This window comes from Scyliorhinus torazame, chromosome 16 (genome assembly GCF_047496885.1).
Source record: "Scyliorhinus torazame isolate Kashiwa2021f chromosome 16, sScyTor2.1, whole genome shotgun sequence".
Classification (NCBI taxonomy): domain Eukaryota; kingdom Metazoa; phylum Chordata; class Chondrichthyes; order Carcharhiniformes; family Scyliorhinidae; genus Scyliorhinus; species Scyliorhinus torazame.
The window spans coordinates 128413283-128439178 of record NC_092722.1 but is presented as its reverse complement, the minus strand read 5'-3'; the positions used below and the strand labels follow the sequence as shown (position 1 = coordinate 128439178).

At 53.4% G+C, this 25896-nt stretch overlaps 1 protein-coding gene and 1 long non-coding RNA gene across 5 annotated transcripts in view; one reads left to right on the top strand and one right to left on the bottom strand.

Moving 5' to 3' along the window:
• Positions 1-25896, bottom strand: part of LOC140392420 (uncharacterized) — a 171987-nt gene that overhangs the window by 114788 nt on the left and 31303 nt on the right. The gene's annotated exons all lie outside the window — the stretch shown is intronic.
• On the top strand, positions 11525-13453 carry LOC140393060 (fibroblast growth factor-binding protein 3-like). 4 transcript variants are annotated; one of them, XM_072479041.1, is made up of 2 exons: positions 11525-11545; positions 12316-13453. In XM_072479041.1, the coding sequence occupies exon 2, from the start codon at positions 12404-12406 to the stop codon at positions 13130-13132; it is 729 nt and encodes a 242-aa protein (XP_072335142.1). In that variant the 5' UTR covers positions 11525-11545; positions 12316-12403; the 3' UTR covers positions 13133-13453. The 4 variants fall into 4 exon arrangements, with proteins under 4 accessions (XP_072335142.1, XP_072335140.1, XP_072335141.1 ...); XM_072479039.1 differs by having other exon boundaries at positions 11542-11656; XM_072479040.1 differs by lacking the exon at positions 11525-11545 and adding an exon at positions 11674-11693.

Sequence of the window (25896 nt, the reverse complement as noted above, 5' to 3'; positions counted from 1 at the left end):
TTATCCAGGAAATTTTCTCAGGCGTCTCTGCCTCTGACCAATCTCTTTAGATCTGTCCACGTCAAGATTGATTGGCCGGGATAATCCGATAAATGGGACATTTCCATTATTGGTAGTCCTATTCGGAGGTTTGAAGTGTAATTTTAAGATCAGTATGTGCATCATACTCACTAGGTACTGAAAATCCAAGCTTCTACCTGAGCAACTGGAAGTTTTTTTTAAAGATCTTGAGGGAAATTGAGGTTGGCAATGCAATCACAAATCGGCTCTTGGTAACAAACTGTGCTGCAAATTTGCAAATCGTGCAACTCCTACCCGATCTTTTTTCATTCCAGCTAGGTTGCTTCCGACACATTTGGCAACTGGGGGCTTTTCACAGTAACTTCATTGCAGTGTTAAAGTAAGTCTACTTGTGACAATAAAGATTATTATTCTAATATTTTGGTAAAACACAGCAGTGGTGAGGACATGAAAAAGGCTATCCGACCCTTCGCTCGTTTACCCAGTAATTGTGGCACCTTCCCGCACTCTCAGCGTGCGATTGAATTTAGAAATCGGGGATGGCTTTCATCTTTGGCCGCATATTGAAACTTGCATTCGGTATTACACTCTTTTATTTGCCGAACTGTAACGTCTTTGAGCATCTTCTGCATTGAGAACAACTGGCAATCACAGCGAGTTGTGGCTTAGCCATGCTTATTCAGAACAAAAACTACCTGCACTCAAAGCAGGATTGTGCCTCCTTGTTTAATCAGCATATCTGGGTTCAACAAACACTGTTCCTGTGCTTACATTGAAGCATCCTCCACACGCCCCAGCCCCAAACATTTGGAGGAAGTGTCTTTCTGTTGGGAAAGAGCTGATTTTATTTTCCATTTGTGTGTCTGTAGAATACAGCAAAACGAGTTGCATGGGGAGGAGGGGGTGACAGGAGTGATGGGGTGGGGGGGGGGTGACAGGAGTGATGGGGTGGGGGGGGGGTGACAGGAGTGACGGGGTGGGGGGGGGTGACAGGAGTGATGGGGTGGGGGGGGGGGTGACAGGAGTGACGGGGTGGGGGGGTGACAGGAGTGATGGGGGTGGGGGGTGACAGGAGTGACAGGGGTGGGGGTGACGGGTGTGGGGGGGTTAACAGAAGTGATGAGGGTGGGGGATCACAGGAGTGACGGGGTGGGGTGGGTGACAGGAGTGATGGGGTGGGGGGGGTGACAGGAGTGATGGGTGGGGGGGGTGACAGGAGTGATGGGGTGGGGGGGTGACAGGAGTGATGGGGTGGGGGGGGGGGTGACAGGAGTGACGGGGTGGGGGGGTGACAGGAGTGATGGGGGTGGGGGGTGACAGGAGTGACAGGGGTGGGGGTGACGGGTGTGGGGGGGTTAACAGAAGTGATGAGGGTGGGGGATCACAGGAGTGACGGGGTGGGGTGGGTGACAGGAGTGATGGGGTGGGGGCTGACAGGAGTGACGGGGGTGACGGGTGTGGGGGGGGTGACAGGAGTGATGGGGGTGGGGGGTGACAGGAGTGATGGAGGTGGGGGGGTGACAGGAGTGATGGGGGTGGGGGGTGACAGGAGTGATGGAGGTGGGGGGGGTGACAGGAGTGATGGAGGTGGGGGGTGACAGGAGTGATGGAGGTGGGGGGTGACAGGAGTGATGGAGGTGGGGGGGGGTGACAGGAGTGATGGGGGGTGACAGGAGTGATGGAGGTGGGGGGTGACAGGAGTGACGGGGGGGTGACAGGAGTGATGGAGGTGGAGGGGGGTGACAGGAGTGACGGTGGGGGGGTGACAGGGGTGAAGGGGTGACAGGAGTGACGGGGTTGGGGGGGTGACAGGAGCGACGGGGTGGGGGGGTGACAGGAGTGATGGGGTGGGGGGTGACAGGAGTGACGGGGGTGACGGGTGGGGGGGGTGACAGGAGTGATGGAGGTGGGGGGTGACAGGAGTGATGGAGGTGGGGGGGTGACAGGAGTGACGGGTGGGGGGGGGTTGATGGGGGTGATGGGGTGACAGGAGTGACGGGTTTGGGGGGTGACAGGAGTGACGGGGTGGGGGGTGACAGGAGTGATGGAGGTGGGGGGTGACAGGAGTGACGGTGGGGGGGTGACAGGAGTGATGGGGTGGGGGGTGACAGGAGTGACGGGGGTGACGGATGGGGGGGGTGACAGGAGTGATGGAGGTGGGGGGTGACAGGAGTGATGGAGGTGGGGGGGTGACAGGAGTGACGTGGGGGTGACAGGAGTGACGGGTGGGGGGGGTTGATGGGGGTGATGGGGTGACAGGAGTGACGGGTTTGGGGGGTGACAGGAGTAATGGGTGTGGGAGGGGTGATGGGGGTGGGGTGACAGGAGTGACGGGGTGGGGGGTGACAGGAGTGACGGGGTGGGTGGGTGACAGGAGTGATGGGGTGGGGGGTGACAGGAGTGATGGGGGTGGGGGGTGACAGGAGTGATGGGGTGGGGGGTGACAGGAGTGATGGGGGTGGGGGGTGACAGGAGTGATGGGGGTGGGAGGGTGACAGGAGTGGTGGGGTGAAGGAGTGATGGGGGTGGGAGGGTAACAGGAGTGATGGGGGGTGACAGGAGTGATGGAGGTGGGGGGTGACAGGAGTGATGGAGGTGGGGGGGGGTGACAGGAGTGACGGGGGGGTGACAGGAGTGATGGAGGTGGAGGGGGGTGACAGGAGTGACGGTGGGGGGGTGACAGGAGTGATGGGGTGACAGGAGCGACGGGGTGGGGGGTGACAGGAGTGACGGGGGTGACGGGTGGGGGGGGGTGACAGGAGTGATGGAGGTGGGGGGTGACAGGAGTGATGGAGGTGGGGGGTGACAGGAGTGATGGAGGTGGGGGGGGTGCCAGGAGTGACGGGGGTGACAGGAGTGATGGAGGTGGAGGGGTGACAGGAGTGACGTGGGGGTGACAGGAGTGACGGGTGGGGGGGGGTTGATGGGGGTGATGGGGTGACAGGAGTGACGGGTTTGGGGGGTGACAGGAGTAATGGGTGTGGGAGGGGTGATGGGGGTGGGGTGACAGGAGTGACGGGGTGGGGGGTGACAGGAGTGATGGAGGTGGAGGGGGGTGACAGGAGTGATGGGGTGACAGGAGTGACGGGGTTGGGGGGGTGACAGGAGTGACGGGGGTGACGGGTGGGGGGGGTGACAGGAGTGATGGAGGTGGGGGGTGACAGGAGTGATGGAGGTGGGGGGGTGACAGGAGTGACGGGTGGGGGGGGTTGATGGGGGTGATGGGTGTGGGAGGGGTGATGGGGGTGGGGTGACAGGAGTGACGGGGTGGGGGGTGACAGGAGTGACGGGTTTGGGGGGTGACAGGAGTAATGGGTGTGGGAGGGGTGATGGGGGTGGGGTGACAGGAGTGACGGGGTGGGGGGGTGACAGGAGTGACGGGGTGGGTGGGTGACAGGAGTGATGGGGTGGGGGCTGACGGGAGTGACGGGGTGATGGGTGTGGGGGGGTGACAGGAGTGATGGGGGTGGGAGGGTGACAGGAGTGATGGGGTAGGAGGGTGGCAGGAGTGATGGGGGTGGGAGGTTGACAGGAGTGAAGGGGTTGGGGGTGACAGGAGTGATGGGGGTGGGAGGGTGACAGGAGTGTTGGGGGTAGGGGGGGGTGACCCTGGGGTGGGTTGTCCTGGAAGCTCTGTCCAATCAGCAATGCCTGCAGCCTGCGCTCTGAGCCAGCCCTCACTGAGTGGCTGCGATGCTCAGGGAGCCATTCACAGGGTCACATTGCTGCTGGCACCCCGCTGAGTAACACACACTTTGCTGCTGGGACCCCGCTGAGTAACACACACTTGGTGCTGGGACCCCGGTGAGTAACACACACTTTGCGCTGGGACCCCGCTGAGTAACACACACTTTGCTGCTGGGACCCCGCTGAGTTGCTTGGGGAGGAGGGGGTGACAGGAGTGATGGGGTGGGGGGGGAATGACAGGAGTGATGGTGTGGGAGGGGGGAGATGACAGGAGTGACGGGGTGGGGGGGGGGGGTGACAGGAGTGATGGGGGTGGGAGGTGACAGGAGTGACGGGGGTGGGGGTGACGGGTGTGGGGGGGTTAACAGAAGTGATGGGGGTGGGGGATCACAGGAGTGACGGGGTGGGGTGGGTGACAGGAGTGATGGGGTGTGGGCTGACAGGAGTGACGGGGGTGACGGGTGTGGGGGAGGTGACAGGAGTGATGGGGGCGGGGGGTGACAGGAGTGATGGAGGTGGGGGGGGTGACAGGAGTGACGGGGATGACAGGAGTGATGGAGGTGGGGGGTGACAGGAGTGATGGAGGTGGGGGGTGACAGGAGTGATGGAGGTGGGGGGGTGACAGGAGTGATGGAGGTGGAGGGGGGTGACAGGAGTGACGGGTGGGGGGGTGACGGGGGTGATGGGGTGACAGGAATGACGGGGTTGGGGGGGTGCCAGGAGCGACGGGTGGGGGGTGACAGGAGTGATGGGGTGGGGGGTGACAGGAGTGATGGAGGTGGGGGGTGACAGGAGTGATGGGGTGGGGGGTGACAGGAGTGATGGGGGGGGGGGGGTGACAGGAGTGATGGAGGTGGGGGGTGACAGGAGTGACGGGGGTGACGGGTGTGTGGGGGTGACAGGAGTGATGGAGGTGGGGGGTGACAGGAGTGATGGAGGTGGGGGGTGACAGGCGTGATGGAGGTGGGGGGGGTGACAGGAGTGACGGGGTGACAGGAGTGATGGAGGTGGGGGGGTGACAGGAGTGACGGGGGGGTGACAGGAGTGACGGGTGGGGGGGTGATGGGGGTGACGGGGTGACAGGAGTGACGGGTTTGGGGGGTGACAGGAGTAATGGGTGTGGGAGGGGTGACGGGGGTGGGGTGACAGGAGTGACGGGGTGGGGGGTGACAGGAGTGACGGGGTGGGGTGGTGACAGGAGCGATGGGGTGATGGGTGAGTGACAGGAGTGATGGAGGTGGGGGTTGACAGGTGTGACGGGTGGGAGGGGTGACGGGGGTGGTGGGGTGACAGGAGTGACAGGGGTTGGGGGGGTGACAGGAGTGACAGGGTGGGGGGGGTGACAGGAGTGACGGGGTGGGGGGGGTGACAGGAGTGACGGGGTGGGGGGGGGTGACAGGAGTGACGGGGTGGGGAGCGTGACAGGAGTGACGGAGTGGGGGGTGACAGGAGTGATGGAGGTGGGGGGGTGACAGGAGTGATGGAGGTGGGGGGGTGACAGGAGTGATGGAGGTGGGGGGGTGACAGGAGTGACGGGGTGCGGGGTGACAGGAGTGATGGGGTGGGGGGGTGACAGGAGTGACAGGGTGGGGGAGCGTGACAGGAGTGACGGGGTGGGGGGGTGACAGGAGTGACGGGGTGGGGGGGTGACAGGAGTGACGGGGTGAGGGGGTGACAGGAGTGATGGAGGTGGGGGGGTGACAGGAGTGACGGGGGGGTGACGGGTGTAGGGGGGGTAACAGGACTGATGTGGGTGGGGGAATCACAGGAGTGACGGGGGTTGGCAGGAGTGATGGAGGTGGGGGGGTGATAGGAGTGATCGGTGTGGGGGGGGTGACAGGAGTGACGGGGTGGGGGGGGTGACGGGTATGGGGGGGTTAACAGGACTGATGGGGGTGGGGTAATCACAGGAATGACGGGGGGTGACAGGAGTGATGGGGTGGGCGGGTTACAGGAGTGATGGGGGTGGGGGGTGACAGGAGTAATGTTGGTGGGAGGGTGACAGGAGTGATGGGGGTGGGGGGTGACTGGAGTGATGGGGTGGGAGGGTGGCCGGAGTGATGGGGGTAGGAGGGTGACAGGAGTGATGGAGGTGGGGGGGTGACAGGAGTGATGGGGGTGGGGGGGTGACAGGAGTGATGGGGGTGGGAGGGTGACAGGAGTGGTGGGGTGAAGGAGTGATGGTGGTGGGAGGGTAACAGGAGTGATGGGGTAGGAGGGTGGCAGGAGTGATGGGGGTGGGAGGGTGACAGGAGTGAAGGGGTTGGGGGTGACAGGAGTGATGGGGGTGGGAGGGTGACAGGAGTGTTGGGGGTAGGGGGGGTGACGCTGGGGTGGGGAGGGGGGGGGGTTGTCCTGGAAGCTCTGTCCAATCAGGAATGCCTGCAGCCTGCGCTCTGAGCCAGCCCTCACTGAGTGGCTGCGATGCTCAGGGAGCCATTCACAGGGTCACATTGCTGCTGGCACCCCGCTGAGTAACACACACTTTGCTGCTGGGACCCCGCTGAGTAACACACACTTGGTGCTGGGACCCCGGTGAGTAACACACACTTTGCTGCTGGCACCCCGGTGAGTAACACACACTTTGCTGCTGGGACCCCGCTGAGTAACACACATTTTGCTGCTGGCACCCCGCTGAGTAACACACACTTTGCTGCTGGGACCCCGCTGAGTAACACACACTTTGCTGCTGGGACCCCAGTGAGTAATACACACTTTGCTGCTGGGACCCCGGAGAGTAACACACACTTTGCTGCTGGGAACCCGGAGAGTAACACACACTTTGCTGCTGGGACCCCGCTGAGTAACACACACTTTGCTGCTGGGACCCCGGTGAGTAACACACACTTTGCTGCTGGGACCCCGGAGAGTAACACACACTTTGCTGCTGGGACCCCGGTGAGTAACACACACTTTGCTGCTGGGACCCCAGTGAGTAATACACACTTTGCTGCTGGGACCCCGCTGAGTAACACAGACTTTGCTGCTGGGACCCCGGTGAGTAACACACACGTTGCTGCTGGGACCCCGCTGAGTAACACACACTTTGCTGCTGGCACCCCGCTGAGTAACACACACTTTGCTGCTGGGACCCCGCTGAGTAACACACACTTTGCTGCTGGCACCCTGCTGAGTAACACACACTTTGCTGCTGGGACCCCGCTGAGTAACACACACTTTGCTGCAGGCACCCCGCTGAGTAACACACACTTTGCTGCTGGCACCCCGCTGAGTAACACACACTTTGCTGCTGGCACCCCGCTGAGTAACACACACTTAGCTGCTGGCACCCCGCTGAGTAACACACACGTTGCTGCTGGCACCCCGCTGAGTAACACACACCTTGCTGCCGGCACCCCGCTGAGTAACACACACTTTGCTGCTGGCACCCCGCTGAGTAAGACACACGTTGCTGCTGGCACCCCGCTGAGTAACACACACTTTGCTGCTGGCACCCCGCTTAGTAACACACACTTTGCTGCTGGCACCCCGCTGAGTAACACACACTTTGCTGCTGGGACCCCGGTGAGTAACACACACTTTGCTGCTGGCACCCCGCTGAGTAACACACACTTTGTTGCTGGGACCCCGGTGAGTAACACACACTTTGTTGCTGGGACCCCGGTGAGTAACACACACATTGCTGCTGGGACCCTGCTGAGTAACACACACTTTGCTGCTGGGACCCCGGTGAGTAACACACACTTTGCTGCTGGGACCCCACTGAGTAACACACACTTTGCTGCTGGGACCCCGCTGAGTAACACACACTTTGCTGCTGGCACTCTGCTGAGTAACACACACTTTGCTGCTGGCACCCCGCTGAGTAACACACACTTTGCTGCTGGCACCCCGCTGAGTAACACACACTTTGCTGCTGGCACCCCGCTGAGTAATACACACTTTGCTGCTGGCACCCCGCTGAGTAACACACACTTTGCTGCTGGGACCCCGGTGAGTAACACACACTTTGCTGCTGGCACCCCGCTGAGTAACACACACTTTGCTGCTGGCACCCCGCTGAGTAACACACACTTTGTTGCTGGGACCCCGGTGAGTAACACACACTTTGCTGCTGGGACCCCGCTGAGTAACACACACTTTGCTGCTGGCACCCCGCTGAGTAACACACACTTTGCTGCTGGGACCCCGCTGAGTAACACACACTTTGCTGCTGGGACCCCAGTGAGTAATACACACTTTGCTGCTGGGACCCCGGAGAGTAACACACACTTTGCTGCTGGGAACCCAGAGAGTAACACACACTTTGCTGCTGGGACCCCGCTGAGTAACACACACTTTGCTGCTGGGACCCCGGTGAGTAACACACACTTTGCTGCTGGGACCCCGGAGAGTAACACACACTTTGCTGCTGGGACCCCGGTGAGTAACACACACTTTGCTGCTGGGACCCCAGTGAGTAATACACACTTTGCTGCTGGGACCCCGCTGAGTAACACAGACTTTGCTGCTGGGACCCCGGTGAGTAACACACACGTTGCTGCTGGGACCCCGCTGAGTAACACACACTTTGCTGCTGGCACCCCGCTGAGTAACACACACTTTGCTGCTGGGACCCCGCTGAGTAACACACACTTTGCTGCTGGCACCCTGCTGAGTAACACACACTTTGCTGCTGGGACCCCGCTGATTAACACACACTTTGCTGCAGGCACCCCGCTGAGTAACACACACTTTGCTGCTGGCACCCCGCTGAGTAACACACACTTTGCTGCTGGCACCCCGCTGAGTAACACACACTTAGCTGCTGGCACCCCGCTGAGTAACACACACGTTGCTGCTGGCACCCCGCTGAGTAACACACACCTTGCTGCCGGCACCCCGCTGAGTAATACACACTTTGCTGCTGGCACCCCGCTGAGTAACACACACGTTGCTGCTGGCACCCCGCTGAGTAACACACACTTTGCTGCTGGCACCCCGCTGAGTAACACACACTTTGCTGCTGGGACCCCCCTGAGTAACACACACTTTGCTGCTGGCACCCCGCTGAGTAATACACACTTTGCTGCTGGCACCCCGCTGAGTAACACACACTTTGCTGCTGGGACCCCGGTGAGAAACACACACTTTGCTGCTGGCACCCCGCTGAGTAACACACACTTTGCTGCTGGCACCCCGCTGAGTAACACACGCTTTGTTGCTGGGACCCCGGTGAGTAACACAAGCTTTGTTGCTGGGACTCCGGTGAGCAACACACACTTTGTTGCTGGGACCCCGGTGAGTAACACACACTTTGTTGCTGGGACCCCGGTGAGTAACACACACATTGCTGCTGGGACCCTGCTGAGTAACACACACTTTGCTGCTGGGACCCCGGTGAGTAACACACACTTTGCTGCTGGGACCCCGCTGAGTAACACACACTTTGCTGCTGGGACCCCGCTGAGTAACACACACTTTGCTGCTGGCACTCTGCTGAGTAACACACACTTTGCTGCTGGCACCCCGCTGAGTAACACACACTTTGCTGCTGGCACCCCGCTGAGTAACACACACTTTGCTGCTGGCACCCCGCTGAGTAATACACACTTTGCTGCTGGCACCCCGCTGAGTAACACACACTTTGCTGCTGGGACCCCGGTGAGTAACACACACTTTGCTGCTGGCACCCCGCTGAGTAACACACACTTTGCTGCTGGCACCCCGCTGAGTAACACACACTTTGTTGCTGGGACCCCGGTGAGTAACACAAGCTTTGTTGCTGGGACTCCGGTGAGCAACACACACTTTGTTGCTGGGACCCCGGTGAGCAACACACACTTTGTTGCTGGGACTCCGGTGAGTAACACACACATTGCTGCTGGGACCCTGCTGAGTAACACACGCTTTGCTGCTGGGACCCCGGTGAGTAACACACACTTTGCTGCTGGGACCCCGCTGAGTAACACACACTTTGCTGCTGGGACCCCGCTGAGTAACACACACTTTGCTGCTGGCACTCTGCTGAGTAACACACACTTTGCTGCTGGCACCCCGGTGAGTAACACACACTTTGATGCTGGCACCCCGCTGAGTAACACACACTTTGCTGCTGGGACCCCACTGAGTAACACACACTTTGCTGCTGGGAACCCGCTGAGTAACACACACTTTGTGCTCGGACCCCGCTGAGTAACACACACTTTGCTGCTGGGACCCCGGTGAGTAACACACACTTTGCTGCTGGGACCCCGGTGTGTAACACACACTTTGCTGCTGGCACCCCGCTGAGTAACACACACTTTGGTGCTGGGACCCCGGTGAGTAACATACACTTTGCGCTGGGAGCCCGTCGAGTAACACACACTTTGCTGCTGGGACCCCGGTGAGTAACACACACTTTGTGCTGGGAGCCCGTCGAGTAACACACACTTTGCTGCTGGGACCCCGCTGAGTAACACACACTTTGTGCTGGGACCCCGCTGAGTAACACACACTTTGCTGCTGGGACCCCGGTGAGTAACACACACTTTGCTGCTGGGACCCCGGTGAGTAACACACACTTTGCTGCTGGCACCCCGCTGAGTAACACACACTTTGGTGCTGGGACCCCGGTGAGTAACATACATTTTGCGCTGGGAGCCCGTCGAGTAACACACACTTTGCTGCTGGGACCCCGGTGAGTAACACACACTTTGCGCTGGGAGCCCGTCGAGTAACACACACTTTGCTGCTGGGACCCCGCTGAGTAACACACACTTTGCTGCTGGGACCCCGCTGAGTAACACACACTTTGCTGCTGGGACCCCGTTGAGTAACACACACTTTGCTGCTGGGACCCCGGTGAGTAACACACACTTTGCTGCTGGCACCCCACTGAGTAACACACACTTTGGTGCTGGGACCCCGGTGAGTAACACACACTATGCGCTGGGAGCCCGTCGAGTAACACACACTTTGCTGCTGGGACCCCGCTGAGTAACACACACTTTGCTGCTGGGACCCCGGTGAGTAACACACACTTTGCTGCTGGGACCCCGGTGAGTAACACACACTTTGCACTGGGACCCCGGCGAGTAACACACACTTTGCTGCTGGGACCCCGCTGAGTAACACACACTTTGCTGCTGGGACCCCGCTGAGTAACACACACTTTGCTGCTGGGACCCCGGTGAGTAACACACACTTTGCTGCTGGGACCCCGGTGAATAACACACACTTTGCTGCTGGGACCCCGGTGAGTAACACACACTTTGCGCTGGGACCCCGGCGAGTAACACACACTTTGCTGCTGGGACCCCGCTGAGTAACACACACTTTGCTGCTGGGACCCCGGTGAGTAACACACACTTTGCTGCTGGGACCCCGGTGAGTAACACACACTTTGCTGCTGGGACCCCGGTGAGTAACACACACTTTGCTGCTGGGACCCCGGTGAATAACACACAGTTTGCTGCTGGGACCCCGCTGAGTAACACACACTTTGCTGCTGGGACCCCGGCGAGTAACACACACTTTGCGCTGGGACCCCGGCGAGTAACACACACTTTGCTGCTGGGACCCCGGAGAGTAACACACACTTTGCTGCTTGGACCCCGCTGAGTAACACACACTTTGCGCTGGTACCCCGGTGAGTAACACACACTTTGCTGCTGGCACCCCGCTGAGTAACACACACTTTGCTGCTGGGACCCCGGTGAGTAACACACACTTTGCTGCTGGGACCCCGCTGAGTAACACACACTTTGCTGCTGGGACCCCGGTGAGTAACACACACGTTGCTGCTGGGACCCCGCTGAGTAACACACACTTTGCTGCTGGGACCCCGGTGAGTAACACACACTTTGCTGCTGGGACCCCGCTGAGTAACACACACTTTGCTGCTGGGACCCCGGTGAGTAACACACACTTTGGTGCTGGGAGCCCGGTGAGTAACACACACTTTGCTGCGTCCGAGGACCGTCTCTTCAGCTTGCCTTTGGAATTTGACGATAAGTTTCCGCACGTAATTATTCAACTTCTCCGGCATCTTGTTAAATAAAGTAAAGCAGTTAAAATAAACTTCAACCCAGCGGCGTGTGCGGGTCTGTGACTCTGTCATAGTCAGGGTGTAATTTGCAGGTTTTATTCACGTTCCGGGTTACTTGTGGAGGTGGAAATGTTCTCCAGTTTATATTATCCCCCCCATGAGGCTTGTTCCTGACACAGCATCGGAGAGCTGACTATATTCCTTCTGGCTCGACTTTCCAGACAGGACGGCCGACAGGTAAAATGCTGCGAATCACGATTATAAAATCATGTTCCAGAAATACTTCTTAACTTGGCATGTCTGTGGCAGCCTAACCTTTGATTGGAGTGTGGCTCGGGGTTCCGTGCACACTATCACGTAATCTATCCTAATGCTTTTCCTGCAAGGGAAAGGCGGCATTTTATACAGAATCCCCCACCCCTGTTCTCAATGTAAATTTGTGGCAGTTAGCAAATTATTTCACCTCAAAATAATTCTCCCAATACATTTGGAGACCACATTGATGCATGAACTTTAGCAGATTTGAATAGTTTAGATTCACTATTCAATCATACAAATTAGGTTAATTGATGCTTTATAGTCTGCCTTTACATTTCAGATTAAACTATCATTTTTCTCCCTCTTTTTTGAAATAGAAAAGGTTATATTCCTCTCCTGCCCTGGTCGGATTACCGCGGTGCTGTCGTTTCCGGAATCCCGGCTTTTTAACAAGAACCCGCTGATATGAAGCTCCTTTGGGCGATGTTTCTCTTCCTGCTGACCTTCATCTCCCTTCCAGGGGAAGGGGCGAAGACGGGCGATGACAGCGAGCAGGCAAACCGGCCGAGCAAGAAGCGCAGGGGCAAATCGTTTCCCACCAAAGGTGCACTGACCACCAAAGAGAGCCACGCGTGTTCCTGGGCTGTCACAGGGGGGCAAGAGGAGGTAACACTTCGCGTCAATTGCAGCTACCAAGGCGGCAGTTACTGGTGCAGCTACACAGGGAGGCCGCAGAGCTGCCTGACTTACAGCACCAACGCTGGCCAGTACTGGAAACAGGTCATTGGCAGAGTGAAGAGAAAGAAGCATGCCTGCGAGGGAGATAAAACCCTCAAGACCAGGATCTGCAAGAGGGGTGCAGCCGAATCGCAGCTGAAACTGAAGGACAAGAGCTTGGAACCGAGCAGGCGGGGACACAAAGTTTACAACAAGGGGCCCGGGCGCAAGAAGGAGTTCACGAAAGGGCTACCGCAGAACGGCACAGTGCTGCAGCAAGTTGACTCCCCCCAGAAACCGTCCAAGAAGAGCAGGAAAAGAGCCAAAGCGCCGCAACCGGAGAGAAGCGAGGAGCCAAGCACGTCAAGTGAAATGAACAACGCTAACCCCGAGTTTCAGGAGGAGCTGTCCCAGGTTTACTGTGCTGAGAAGTGGCATTCGCTCTGCTCCTTCTTCGTCAGCCTGTGGAACGGCTAGTTCAATAACCCGCACTTTCTTTCCACTTAGCAAGGCTCGCATCCAGCCTTAGTTGTGTCCATATGAAATACCCCACTTACCCCTGTGTGATTAACATTCATTAACAAAGATCCGACTGAATTGAACTTAGCTTCCGATTTCCTAATACAACTGACTCTTCAAATACTAAACAGACTCGCAGTGCCAAGTGCAACGCTGTTAAATGGCGAGTTTTGAACACTATGTGGGTTTAATCATTTAACGTTTAAATAACACGTTCTTTGCTTTGTACTTTTTTTCCTTTGCCCTGCAAGACGTAACATTAAAGATCAGTGAAAAGTCGCTCGCGTTGTCCTGCTTGTTTTTTTACATTAGCTGGAGCATGTGTCAGCATTAATCATTAGTTGGGAAAATAAGGCTGAGCGCAATCTCCATTCAGTGGAATGTGGGGAAAGGGGTTAATTTGCTCACTTTTATCTCACCCCTGCCCATCTAGCTTTGAGTTTGGTGTTACACTTGAAAGGATTAACTTGCATTTGGTGGGAATCTGCTGCACGGTCGAGCGCCACGCACTGAGATCAATGCAGTGGCCGGTGGGAGAGTTGTTAGTATGGGACTGTCAGAGGATATCTATCAGCAGCCAAGCAGCGGGTTAGTCTCGCCCAGTGTGTGAGCACTTCTCTGACCCAGAGCAGCGTGCCGGGATTCAGATTTCACAACTTTAGCAGCCACTCTTACCAGCTCTTCCTGAGTCGGTACCAGTGCCTTCTGGCTGCGCATCGACCACAAAGAGCAGGTCCAAACCCAGAGCGGCCGATTCGGGATGTGGTGTAACTCTACATTTCTCAACCTTGCCCTTCGCCTAAATTGTGGTAATCCTCAGGTTAAATCACCACCAGTCAGCTCTCTTTCCCCACCCCACCCCCTCTCCCAAGGGGAAAGCAGCCTAAGGTCACTTTAGAATCTGACGACTTTACGAACTTAACTACATTTGGAAGGAGTGGGGATAGAGGGCAGAATTTACAGGCTGTTAAGTGTTCCTTCTGATTTCCTGAAAACTTCTGCAGGAATAATGGCGTCTGAACAATACGTGTTGTTTGGGTGAGGGAGAGGTGCTCCATGGACTGTAAATCACCCCAAACTGCTGGCTAATTGTGCTGTCCCCCTTCAGCTTTGTGAAAGTGACTCCTCACCCATAACCCTTCCTGTGATCTCTTGTAGTCCACGTTTGCACAATAATTCACAGAAAGATACGCCTAATGATTATCAGCAAAAGTATCCTTTTAACGTGGTGATTGTTACTGACTGTCAGTCTGTAAAAACAATGGACTTTCCCCAGTGGCAACAGCAATACATCCCAAGCTTCACTGGAGTCTTAGCGACTGACAGCGGTCCACTAGGACATTTAAGCTCCGGTGATTACAGAGACATCTTAAAGGGGGGAAAGAGGTAGAAAATCAGAGAGCCTTAAAGAAAGGAATTCCAGAACCGAGTACCCAGGCAGCGGAAGCCAATGATGGAGCATTACAATTGGCCACTCACAATAATTGGAGGTGCACAGAGATCTGAGAGGGTTGTTGGGATGGACAAAGTTATCATAGATCATAGAATTTACAGTGCAGATGGAGGCCATTCAGCCCATCGAGTCTGCACCGGCTCCTGGAAAGAGCACCCTACCCAAGGTCAACACCTCCACCCTATCCCCATAACCCAGTAACCCCACCCAACACTAAGGGCAATTTATCATGGCCAATCCACCTAACCTGCACATCTTTGGACTGTGGGAGGAAACCGGAGCACCCGGAGGAAACCCACGCACACACGAGGAGCATGTGCAGACTCCGCACAGACAGTGACCCAAGCTGGAATCGAACCTGGGACCCTGGAGCTGTGAAGCAATTGTGCTAACCACAATGCTACCATGCTGCCCCGCCCCTGCTATAGAGCTAGGGAGAGGCAGGACCATGGAGGGATTTTGAAAACAAGGGTGAGAATTTTAAAATAGAAGTATTGCCAGACTGGAAGGTCAGCGAGCATAGAGGTGATTGAGAACAGGACTTTGGTGAACAGGTGATCATTGGAACAGGTCCAAAGATGTACAGGTTAGGTGGATTGGCAATAATAAAATTGCCCCTTCGTATCTGGGGATGTGCAGGTTAGGTGGGATTTTGGACAGGTGGGTTGGCCTCGGTTGGGTGCTCTTTCAGAGGGTAGATGTAGACTCAATGGGCCAAATGGCCTTATTCTGCACTGTAGGGATTCTGTGGTTCTATTCAATGATTCTATGAACTTTGTGCCAGTGAGCAGAGTTTTGGATGCATTGAAGTTTATGGAGGACCGAAGACCAAAGGACAGGTAGTCAAGAGAGTATTGGAATTGTCAAGTCTGGAGGCAAAAAAGGCAAGAGGAGATGGGGGTGTAGTGGTACTGTTGCTGGATTAGTAGTTCCAGAGACCCAGTTTAATGCTCTGGGGAGATAGATTCACATCCCACCATTAAAAAATCTGGAATATAAAGCTAGTCTTGGTAATGGTGACCATGGTAACTATCATTGATTGCTGTAAAGAAAAACATTTTGTTCACTAATTCCCTTTAAGAAATGAAATCTGCCATCCTTACCCGGTCTGGTCTACATGTGACTCCAGACCCACAGCAATGTGGTTGACTCTTAACTGCCCTCTAAAATAGCCTTAGCAAGCCACTCAGTTGAAGGGCAATTGGTGAAGGGCAACAAATGCTGACCTCGCCAGTGATACCCACATTCCATGAAATAAATACAAGGTTGGAGGTTTCAGCAGCATATGCAGCAGGATTCTCCAATCCCCGCCGGGTCGGAGAATCCCCAGGGGGGGGGCGGCGCGAATCCCGCCCTGCCTCCCCGACGCTGGCTCCCGTATTCTCCGGTGCCATTTATCGGCCAGGGGCGTGACTCACGCCACGCCGGTCGGGGGCCATTGGCAGCGCCCCCACCCCCTCGGCAATTCTCCGGGCCCCGATGGGCCCCGATCTTTGGCCAGTCCCGCCGGCGTGAATCACTCAGCTCATGTACCAGTGGGACCTGGCAGGTAAGTCAGCTGGGGCGGCCCTCGGGGAGGGAGGGGGGGGCCCCCACGGTGGCCTGACTCGCGATCGGGGCCCACCGATCTGTTGGCAGGCCTGTGCCATGGGGGCACTCCTTCCTTCCGCGCCGGCCCCTGTCAGGCTCTGCCATGGTCGGCACGGCGAAGAGAACCCACCGCGCATGCGCCAAAACACGCTGGCCCTTTGGTGCATGCACGAACTTGTGCAGTCTCTTCAGCGCCAGCTGGAGCGGCGCCAACCCCTCTGCCGTCCACCTAGTCCCCGGAAGTGCGGAGAATTCCACACTTTTGGGGGTTGTTGACACTGGAGTGGGTTGCGCCTGTTTTCCCGCCGGCGTGGGGACTCAGTCCCTGGAAAGGAGAATCCCGGCCAAGATCTAAGGCAGGGACAGAGATGGATAGTGTTATGAGGTAGGTTGGCGTGCCCAGAAGGTAAACAATTAATCTTTATTAGTGCCACAAGTAGGCTTACATTAACCCTGCAATTAAGTTACTGTGAAAATCCCTTAGTCGTCGCACTCTGGCGCCTGTTCGGGTGCACAGAGGGAGAATTCAGAATGTGCAATTCACCTCACAAGCATGTCTTTGGGACTTATGGGAGGAAATTGGATTCACAAGTAGGGAGTATCATTCCTGTGGGTTGTGCATTGTTTCATATTTTAAATGTATCAAAATTAGAATTTACATTCTTTTACTTTTCCTTTCTCTCTTTTTTCTTTTAACACAACCTTTCTTTCTCTTGCTTTTTTATACCTGATTTGCCATTTCAGTCACCCACTCCAATTGACGTTCCTTCTCAGTTCTACCTCCAGTTATTTCTTAATCCTTTAATATAATTGGCTTGAAACTTCCTCAAAGTGGCAATCAGCAGTGGATTGTGATTCTGTAGTGACTTATCTCACTCGAGTTCCAAAACAACTGTCTTGTTTCCTGACTCAGGCCAGGTTAGACTGAATAAGCGAATCAGCTCAGTGGCTCCAGCAGCATTGTGGAGGTGTTCAGTCCTGGGGAGTGGGGAAGGCGGGGGGTTGGCAGGGGGAGAGCTGCCGGGTCCGGGGATGTCAGCTCCGGACATTGGGGGAGGGGTGGGGAAGAGGTGGGCTGCGGGGTGGTTGGGCCCATGTGAGGTCAAGCCTGGTCAGATTGGGTGGTCAGATGGCGCGGTGGCATCACTGTGGGTATCCACTTGGAGGGATGTGGGTGTGGTGGTGTCCTTTGCAAGGTTAGGTCTGGGAGTTTAAATAGTTACTCTGGAGTAAGAACTGATATTTTTTCCTTCTAACTCTATCAGATTAACTATCAGGGTAAAGCTGTCAGAAGCTAATGTAAAACGCTCCTGTTGGATTGTTTCCAGCCCAGCACAATTACCGACGGGAAGTTAGCTCTTCTGGACAATTGTTGGGTAAACCCTAATGTGGGAATTTCCAAGAAGAATTCCCCAGTGCATCTTTGGGGTACCCCCTTAACCCTATGCTGGGGTTCAAGTAAGGTATGGTCCATTGGTTAAGAAAAAACATATCCCATCATGCTTGCGTTTCCCGCAACTCAATGGACGAAAAAATTTAAAACTTAAACTTTCAAGTCTAACTCTTAATTAATGGGCTGCGTGGGTCGAGGTCCCCCTCAAACAAAATCTCACTCCATTTCTCTGGGTTCCTTTTTTATTGTTGTTTCTATCACACATCAATTATGTAATCAATAATAGAATTACAGAATGTTCAGTTGTAAGTAATAATTAAGTGAACAGTCACTGCAGTCTAACTGCAATCAATGTCATCTCAACCTACAATGTACATCAAGGCATCACAACATCTGTGTCCTGCTTTACATGTACTTGAGCATGATGATGTACATAAGAGGACATGAAATTGGAGCTACACACCATTTGGCTGTTTCATGGATGAAACTTGTTTCTCAACTGCACTTTACAGCCTTGTACGAGTATCCATTGCTTCCATTTGTATTCAAAAATGTACCAATGCCTGTCTTGATTATTGGATATTGCTGACTGCCAGCATTTATTGCCCATCCCTAATTGCCCTTGAAGGTGATGGTGAATCCCTTCTTGAACCATTGAATATACTCAACAGCTGAGCATCCAGTCTCTTTGGTAGAAGATTCCAAAGATTCACAACTCTATAAATGAAGACTTTTGTCCTCATTTCATTCCTACGTTGCCAGCCCCTGCATACTACAGGTATTACCTGGATGATATAGTCTGAAAATCTATTTAATCAGAGCAGCGAAATTCAGTTAATTACTAACTCTAATGAATGCCCTGTTCCTAGAAAACACTCCAAATGCTGGAAACCTGAAATAAAAACAGAAAATGCAGGGAAACACCCAGCAGACCAGACGGCTTCTAAGTTGTCTGATCTGCTGAGAGTTTCCAGCTTTTTCTGATTTTATTTCTGCAAATATTCAACTTGTTGCGCATTTGTAATGTCCCCATGAAAAAAACTGACCAATCATGAACTGATTGACCCTTTGAGAGGATTGTTTTTGATAATATTGTTTAGGTACAGCTGTAGAAAAGGTCAGCTGTGAAAGAAATGCTATCTCATACGTAACAACAGACATAATCAAAAATAAACCTGTCAGCTCACAATCCAGAAATGGTGCCAGTCGGCAGTAAAACCTGCTGCTTACATCAGTGTCAACAAAGTTTTGTACTTTGCAAGCATCAGTTCAATGTATAAAGATTGTAAGAGGTGCAGAGGGTGAAATTCAAGCAGCTTACGAACATCATCAGAAATACGTGTGTTACACCTTTAAATTTAACCCCAGTTGTTTCCTATTTTGTCAATATGCTCGCTGAACCTTTAATTGGTGTTTCTCAATCAAGATTGGAATTTATGCCTCGTATGCTTTATATTAGTTCTCCTTTTGTGTCAATTGCTACCATGTTTTTTTGTGTGACAATATATCAGATGGCAGGAATAGATTGGTACAAAATACCACGGTTAGTCTTCTTCTGATGAGGCCAAAGTACATCAGCTAAAAATTAACTCAATCTTTACTGGATCATAATACTGTGTAGGTTTAATAAGGACACGGAGAGTCCGTATGAGTAAAATATGAACAAAGTTTTTATTTACACAATGATATATACACTACCCAGTAAATCCCTATCGGGTTCCTCTCTGGCCAGTGCCTTACTGGCTGACCTTCTATACAATGTCTAATTGTGATACCCCACCCCTAACAGGGGAGCTCGTACTCTGCAAGGAGTACGGGGAAGACTAGCATTCCCACCCCGTAGGTTCCATGTGGGAAATTACAGTAGGCATTTGGTAAATGCAAAGTACGGTACCAGAACTGGGATTTCAAAGAATTATTGACTTATTTACATACAAATTAGTAGCAGGATTAGGTCACATGGCCCCTCCAGCCTGCTCCATCATTCAATAAGATCAAGGCTGATCTGATTGTAACCTCAACTCCCCCATCCCACCTAACCCCCAATAACTTTTCTCCCAGGAGTGAAAGTAACTTAAATTTCTTACAGGTAGTGTCATGTGGGACCCCCCCCCCCCCCCCCCCCCACCACCCACCCACACACCTACCTTCCAACCTCAACTAGACACTTAACTTCATGGATCCCTCTAATATAAAACTTTAATATTGGAATTAAATCCTAAAATAACCTTCTAGAAACTTCTACATTGACCCATAGAGCTGTTCTTGCTGCTCCCCTTGTTCTCATTTTTACCTCGAGATGAATTTCTAAAATATTAAATACAATTTATGAACTAATGAGTTGACCTTATAATAGTTGAAAAGCAATCTTTTCTTTTTAAATCATCACAATACAAAAATCTAATCTCCTATTTTAAAAACCAGAAATACAAATTACGAACTGGATTATTCTTTTCCTCATCGATTTTTCAATACAAATTATGAATTTTTACTTTAAATTGTTCCGCAAAATGTTTCTTTAATTTATGACTAACCAGTTAATAAAAAAGAAAAAATGTTTTAGTCTCTCTCAGACACTTTAAAGTATTTCTCTGAATTATTTAAGTTTTAATTCTGGCTGTAGCTCTGCTCACTTACTTCTTTCAGTGCCAATCCCGCAGTATTTGACCTCAAAAGGTTCAAATTAATTCAGGATTATTTTCTCCCCTTCACATACTCCGTTAAATGTCTCCCTCTCCCTCTTGCAGCCTCCCACTTTTTGCAGATCGTCCAATGTCGCGGCCTCTAATTATAGCACCGACTCCCCTCTCCTCCTTTCCGATGACTTGAGCCCCACGCTCCTCCGCCCCCCAGGAGTGACTGATGTGAGTTTTGGCAGTTTTTTCAAAGTCCTGACGTATCAGGTGCACGCTGTCCTCATGCTGGCAAACCAACTGTCCTGGATTGGGACAATTCACACCTCTTTAACCTGTGATTATCCCTCTCTCCAGTTGCTCTGTCTGGACCTGTAAAGACTTAATTACCTGCAAAGACTCGCACTCAAAGTATCGTCTTGCCTCATTGACTTTGTCTTCATATACGTTTATGGAACCCACCTCTTTATTCACCTGAGGTTGGATCTGTGCTCAAAACAAACCTGTTGGACTTTAACCTGGTGTGGTAAGACTTCTTACAATGCATCCCCCAACTGTCAGAAGACATGCTCCGATTGGTGGAGTGCGGGGCATGTGAACCCTGACCAGCGTGAGGAAGTCGGTGCTATAAATCATGGAGGCGTAAGCCGGCAACATGCGGAAGTGCGAGGCTGCAGGAGGGGAGGGGAACGCCAGTGAAGGTTGGGCAGGAACAACAGGTAGATTACCTGTCTCTAACTGCCGCATGTCATTGTCCCTCCCCGCCATCTTTACATTTCACCTCCACCTCTTCAGCCACTTTCTTACTGGCATACTGGACTTTACCGACTAACGTTTACCTCTGCTTTCACCCCTTTGCTTATCAAGAATCTATTTACCTCTGTCTGAAAAATATTCAAAGGTTTTGGGCGCGATTTAACCAACTGTGACCAATGTCCCAAAGCCTGAACGTTTAGTCGTGTGTTTCGCAGTGCCGAGAAACACCCTGCTATATAACCTGCGGGGGCCTCAGCAGGGAACATAGCTCCGTTTTGTGCACGGAGGAGCTCTGCTCTCCGGAACTGCTAAGTGTAGTGAAAGATCGGGATGCCATTTTTAAATGGCGCCCCGATCTCTGGAGCCCCTGACACAACCCCTGACCTCCCCCAAGCCTCAACTGACTATGAGGGGATGCCCAGGCCCCCGCTCGCCCCAGCACTCCTGGTCCAATCGCCGCCACGCACAAAATGCCAACTTGGCACCTTGGCAGTGTCAACCTGATACCCAGACAGTTTTCCTGCCAGCTGACAGTGCCACCTGGGCAGCTTGGCACTGCCAGGTTGACAGTACCCAAGTGGCACCAGCAGTGCCAGGGTGCCACCCTGCCAAGAGGCAAACACTTGGGTGCCTCCGATCCCCTCAGAGACCCCCACAAGTGCCGTTCCCTCTGGTCCCTGTTTCTGGAGACCAGCGCTGAACGGTGCTTGCCTGAGGTGTCCAAGGCAAAGGCGATAGATTCCAATGCCTCGGAAAACTGCATATTAGAGTGAGGCTAGCTATCTCACTCTAATATACAGATTTGCCAAAGAGTGATCCCACCCACAATGGGCGGTATTCACATTGCAACATCTCACGTGATTGTATTAGATTCCACGAGGCTTTGCAAGCCTCTTCCCGTCTCTGTCCGAAATGTGTGACCCTCTTATTTTAAAACAGTGGCCCCAGTACTAAATTCTTCCATAAGAGAAAACAGCCTTTCCACTCTGGTCATGTCAAGACCCCTCCAGGTCTTATATGTCCAAGTCCTGCCTCACTCTTCTAAACACTAGTGCATACAAGCCTAGTCTGTCTAATGCTTCCACATAAGACTACCCACCAAATCCAGGTGATAATTTGTTAAATCTGTGAAATGCTTCTAAAGCAGTGACATCTTCCTTTAAACAAGTAGACTAATACTGTATACAGTTTACAGTTCCAGATGTGGTTTCACCAATGCCCTCATAACTGAAGCATAACCTCTCTAATTTTGTATTCAGGTCCCCTTGCAATAAATGAAAACATTCTTTTAGCTTTCCTAATTACTTGCTGTACCTGCATATTAGACTTTTGTGATTCATGCACGAGGACACTCAACGCCCTCTGAATCTCAGAGCTCTGCAATCTCTCGCTTAATTTTTTATTTTTCCTGCCAAAAACACTTACCCACATTATACTCCATTTCCAGATCTTTGCCCACTCACTTAACCCATCTATATACCTTTCTCGCCTCTTTGTGTCCTCTTCATATTTTACTATCCCACCTTTATTCATAGAATTTCCAGTGCAGAAGGAGGCCATTCGGCCCATCGAGTCTGCACCGGCCCTTGGAAAGTGCACCCTGCCTAAGCCCACACCTCCATCCTATCTCTGTAACCCAGTAATCCCATCTAATCTTTTTTGGACACTAAGGGCAATTTATCATGGCCAATCCACCTAACCTGCACATCTTTGGACTGTGGAAGGAAACCGGAGCACCCGGAGGAAACCCACGCAGACACGGGGAGAACGTGCAGACTCCGCACAGGTAGTGACCCAAGCCGGGAATTGAACCTGGGACCCTCGAGCTGTGAAGCAACTATGCTAACCACTGTGCTACCGTGCTGCCCCCATTGAGGCACACCACTCATCACATCCTACCAACCAGAAAAATACCCATTTACACCTCCCTTATTTTCTATACTTGTCTTAAAAAGTACATAGGTGTGACCTGGGCCTTCTCATGTGTTTGTACAAGTTAATAACAGCCAGGAACTTCCCTCAGTTAAGGAGTTTTGGTTGTCACAGAGGAACCGAATGAAGGCCTCACACTAAATTTTTAATGAAATATATATATCATTATAGCTAATGCCTAAAATTTAGAAAGAACTGGACAAAGACCTTTTAAAAATGACTGACAGCAAGGGCTGGATTCTCCATTCCTGAGTCGAAGTCGTGCCGCTAATGGAGGATCCATGGTGTTCTACGATGGAAAAATCTGTGCCACACCCACACCAATTCCACTACTGGTGAGGGGCTAGCACTGGCGCCATGTGAAACATCCGCGGAACGTGCCGACAATGGTGGGAGAATCGCCGGGTTCACGATGGACCCGCGCAGGGCTGCCAAGCTGCAGCCGCGCTTACGCTTACTCCCCCAGACACGGACTGATCGCGCCCGAAAAGATGGCGGCAGTTGTGCTGGACCGCATACCCGTCCACCCCGGCCCCACAGCCTACCTCCTGGCCACCCCCCACTACTCCCCCCAGCCCTGGCAGAAGCCCTCCAGCAGCGAAGTATGGTGGTGCTGGGCACCGTCCGTACACCCTCTGTCTTTCTGCAGTCGCCACGCCAGGCTCACGAATATTGAGACCACACGCGACTTGCGCCGTCGGGAACTCGGCCCATCGGAGACAGAGCATCTTGGGTGGGCTCGATAATGATATGCAAACATGGTTGCGACGGCGCACGTCACGACAACGCTGATTTGGAGGGGGCGGAGCATCACGACCCGGCGTCAAACCGGCACCTGCCGCGATTTCGGCATCGGGTTGTGTTCTCCGCCCAATCGCCATTCCCGATTTTGGCATCGGGCAACAGAGAATCCCGCCCCACGTCTGGCTGTGACTTTCAAACAATACAAACTAATCTGCAGTGGAGAATTTGGACATCATTATCTCTGAAGAGATGCTAATGACCCCTGTGGGCTGCAAGGACCAAATTCAGAAGTAAATATACAAAGACCATCTACATTTCATATGCAAGGCCTAGCCACCAGGGTCCACTGGGACAAAAGGACCCTGAAGCTCTTTCAAATTCTTTTAAAAAAAAATATATTTTATTAAAGTTTTCAAACAACATTTTTCCGTTTTACAAATCAACATAAAAGTAATACAATAACTGATAAATAACATTATTTGAATAATATAGTGAACTAACAAAGTGACAAAAAATAGTGCTCCCCCCCCCCACCTTTCCTCCACCCCCCCCCCCCCCCACCCCCCCCCCCCCGGGCTGCTGCTGCTGTCAATCTATTTTCCCTTAACGTTCCACGAGATAGTCAAGGAATGGTTGCCACCGCCTGGAGAACCCCTGAGCCGATCCTCTCAACGCAAATTTCATTCGTTCCAGCTTTATGAACCCTGCCATGTCGTTTATCCAGGCCTCCACGCCGGGGGGTTTCGCTTCCTTCCACATAAGTAGGATCCTTCGCCGGGCTATCAGGGACGCAAAGGCCAGAATATCGGCCTCTTTCGCCTCCTGCACTCCCGGCTCTTCCGCTACCCCAAATATCGCTAACCCCCAGCCTGGCTTGACCCGGACCTTCACCACCTTTGAGATCACCTTTGCCACTCCCCTCCAGTACTCATCCAATGCCGGACACGACCAGAACATGTGTGTGTGGTTCGCCGGGTTTCCCGAGCACCTCCCACACCTGTCCTCCATTCCGAAGAACCTGCTCATTCTTGCTCCCGTCATATGTGCTCTGTGTAGAACCTTAAATTGTATCAGGCTAAGCCTGGCACATGAAGACGAGGAATTCACCCTACTTAGGACATCAGCCCACAGCCCCTCCTCAATCTCCTCACCCAACTCTTCTTCCCATTTTCCCTTCAGCTCCTCTACCAACGCCTCCCCCTCGTCTCTCATCTCCTGATATATTTCGGACACTTTGCCCTCCCCGACCCATACCCCCGAAATCACTCTATCCTGGATCCCCTGTGTCGGGAGCAGCAGAAATTCCCTCACCTGTTGCCTCGTAAACGCCCTCACTTGCATATATCTAAAGATATTCCCCGGGGGCAACTCATACTTTTCCTCCAGCGTTCCCAGGCTATAAACAGGTCCCTCAGTTTCCTAATTCCTGCTTGTTGCCAGCTCTGGAACCCCCCGTCCATCCTCCCTGGGACAAACCTGTGGTTATTCCTGATCGGGGACCACACCGAGGCACCCGTCACGCCCCTGTGTCGCCTCCACTGCCCCCAGATCCTTAAGGTTGCCACCACCACTGGGTTTGTGGTATACCTTTTCGGGGAGAGCGGCAGCGGTGCCGTCACCAGCGCCTTTAGGCTCGTTCCTTTGCAGGACGCCATCTCCAGCCTCTTCCACGCCGACCCCTCTCCCTCCCTCATCCACTTACAAACCATCGCCACATTGGCGGCCCAGTAGTAGTCGTTCAGGCTCGGCAACGCCAGTCCCCCTCTGTCCCTGCTATGCTGCAGGAACCCCCTCTTTACCCTCGGGGTCTTCCCTGCCCACACACCACACAAAGCTCATAATGCTCCTGTCTATTTTTTTGAAAAAGGCCTTTGTGATCAGAATGGGGAGACACTGAAACACGAAAAGGAACCTCGGGAGAACCATCATTTTTACCGCCTGCACTCTGCCCGCCAATGAGAGTGGCAGCATATCCCACCTCTTGAAATCCTCCTCCATCTGCTCCACCAGTCGCATCAGATTAAGTCTGTGTAGAGTTCCCCAGCTCCTAGCTACCTGGATCCCCAAGTATCGGAAGCTCCTTTCCACTCTCCTTAACGGCAAGGCGTCTATTCCTCTTCCCTGGTCCCTGGGGTGTATTACAAAAAGCTCGCTCTTCCCCATATTTAGCCTGTATCCTGAAAAATCTCCAAACTCCCTCAATATCTGCATAACCTCTGGC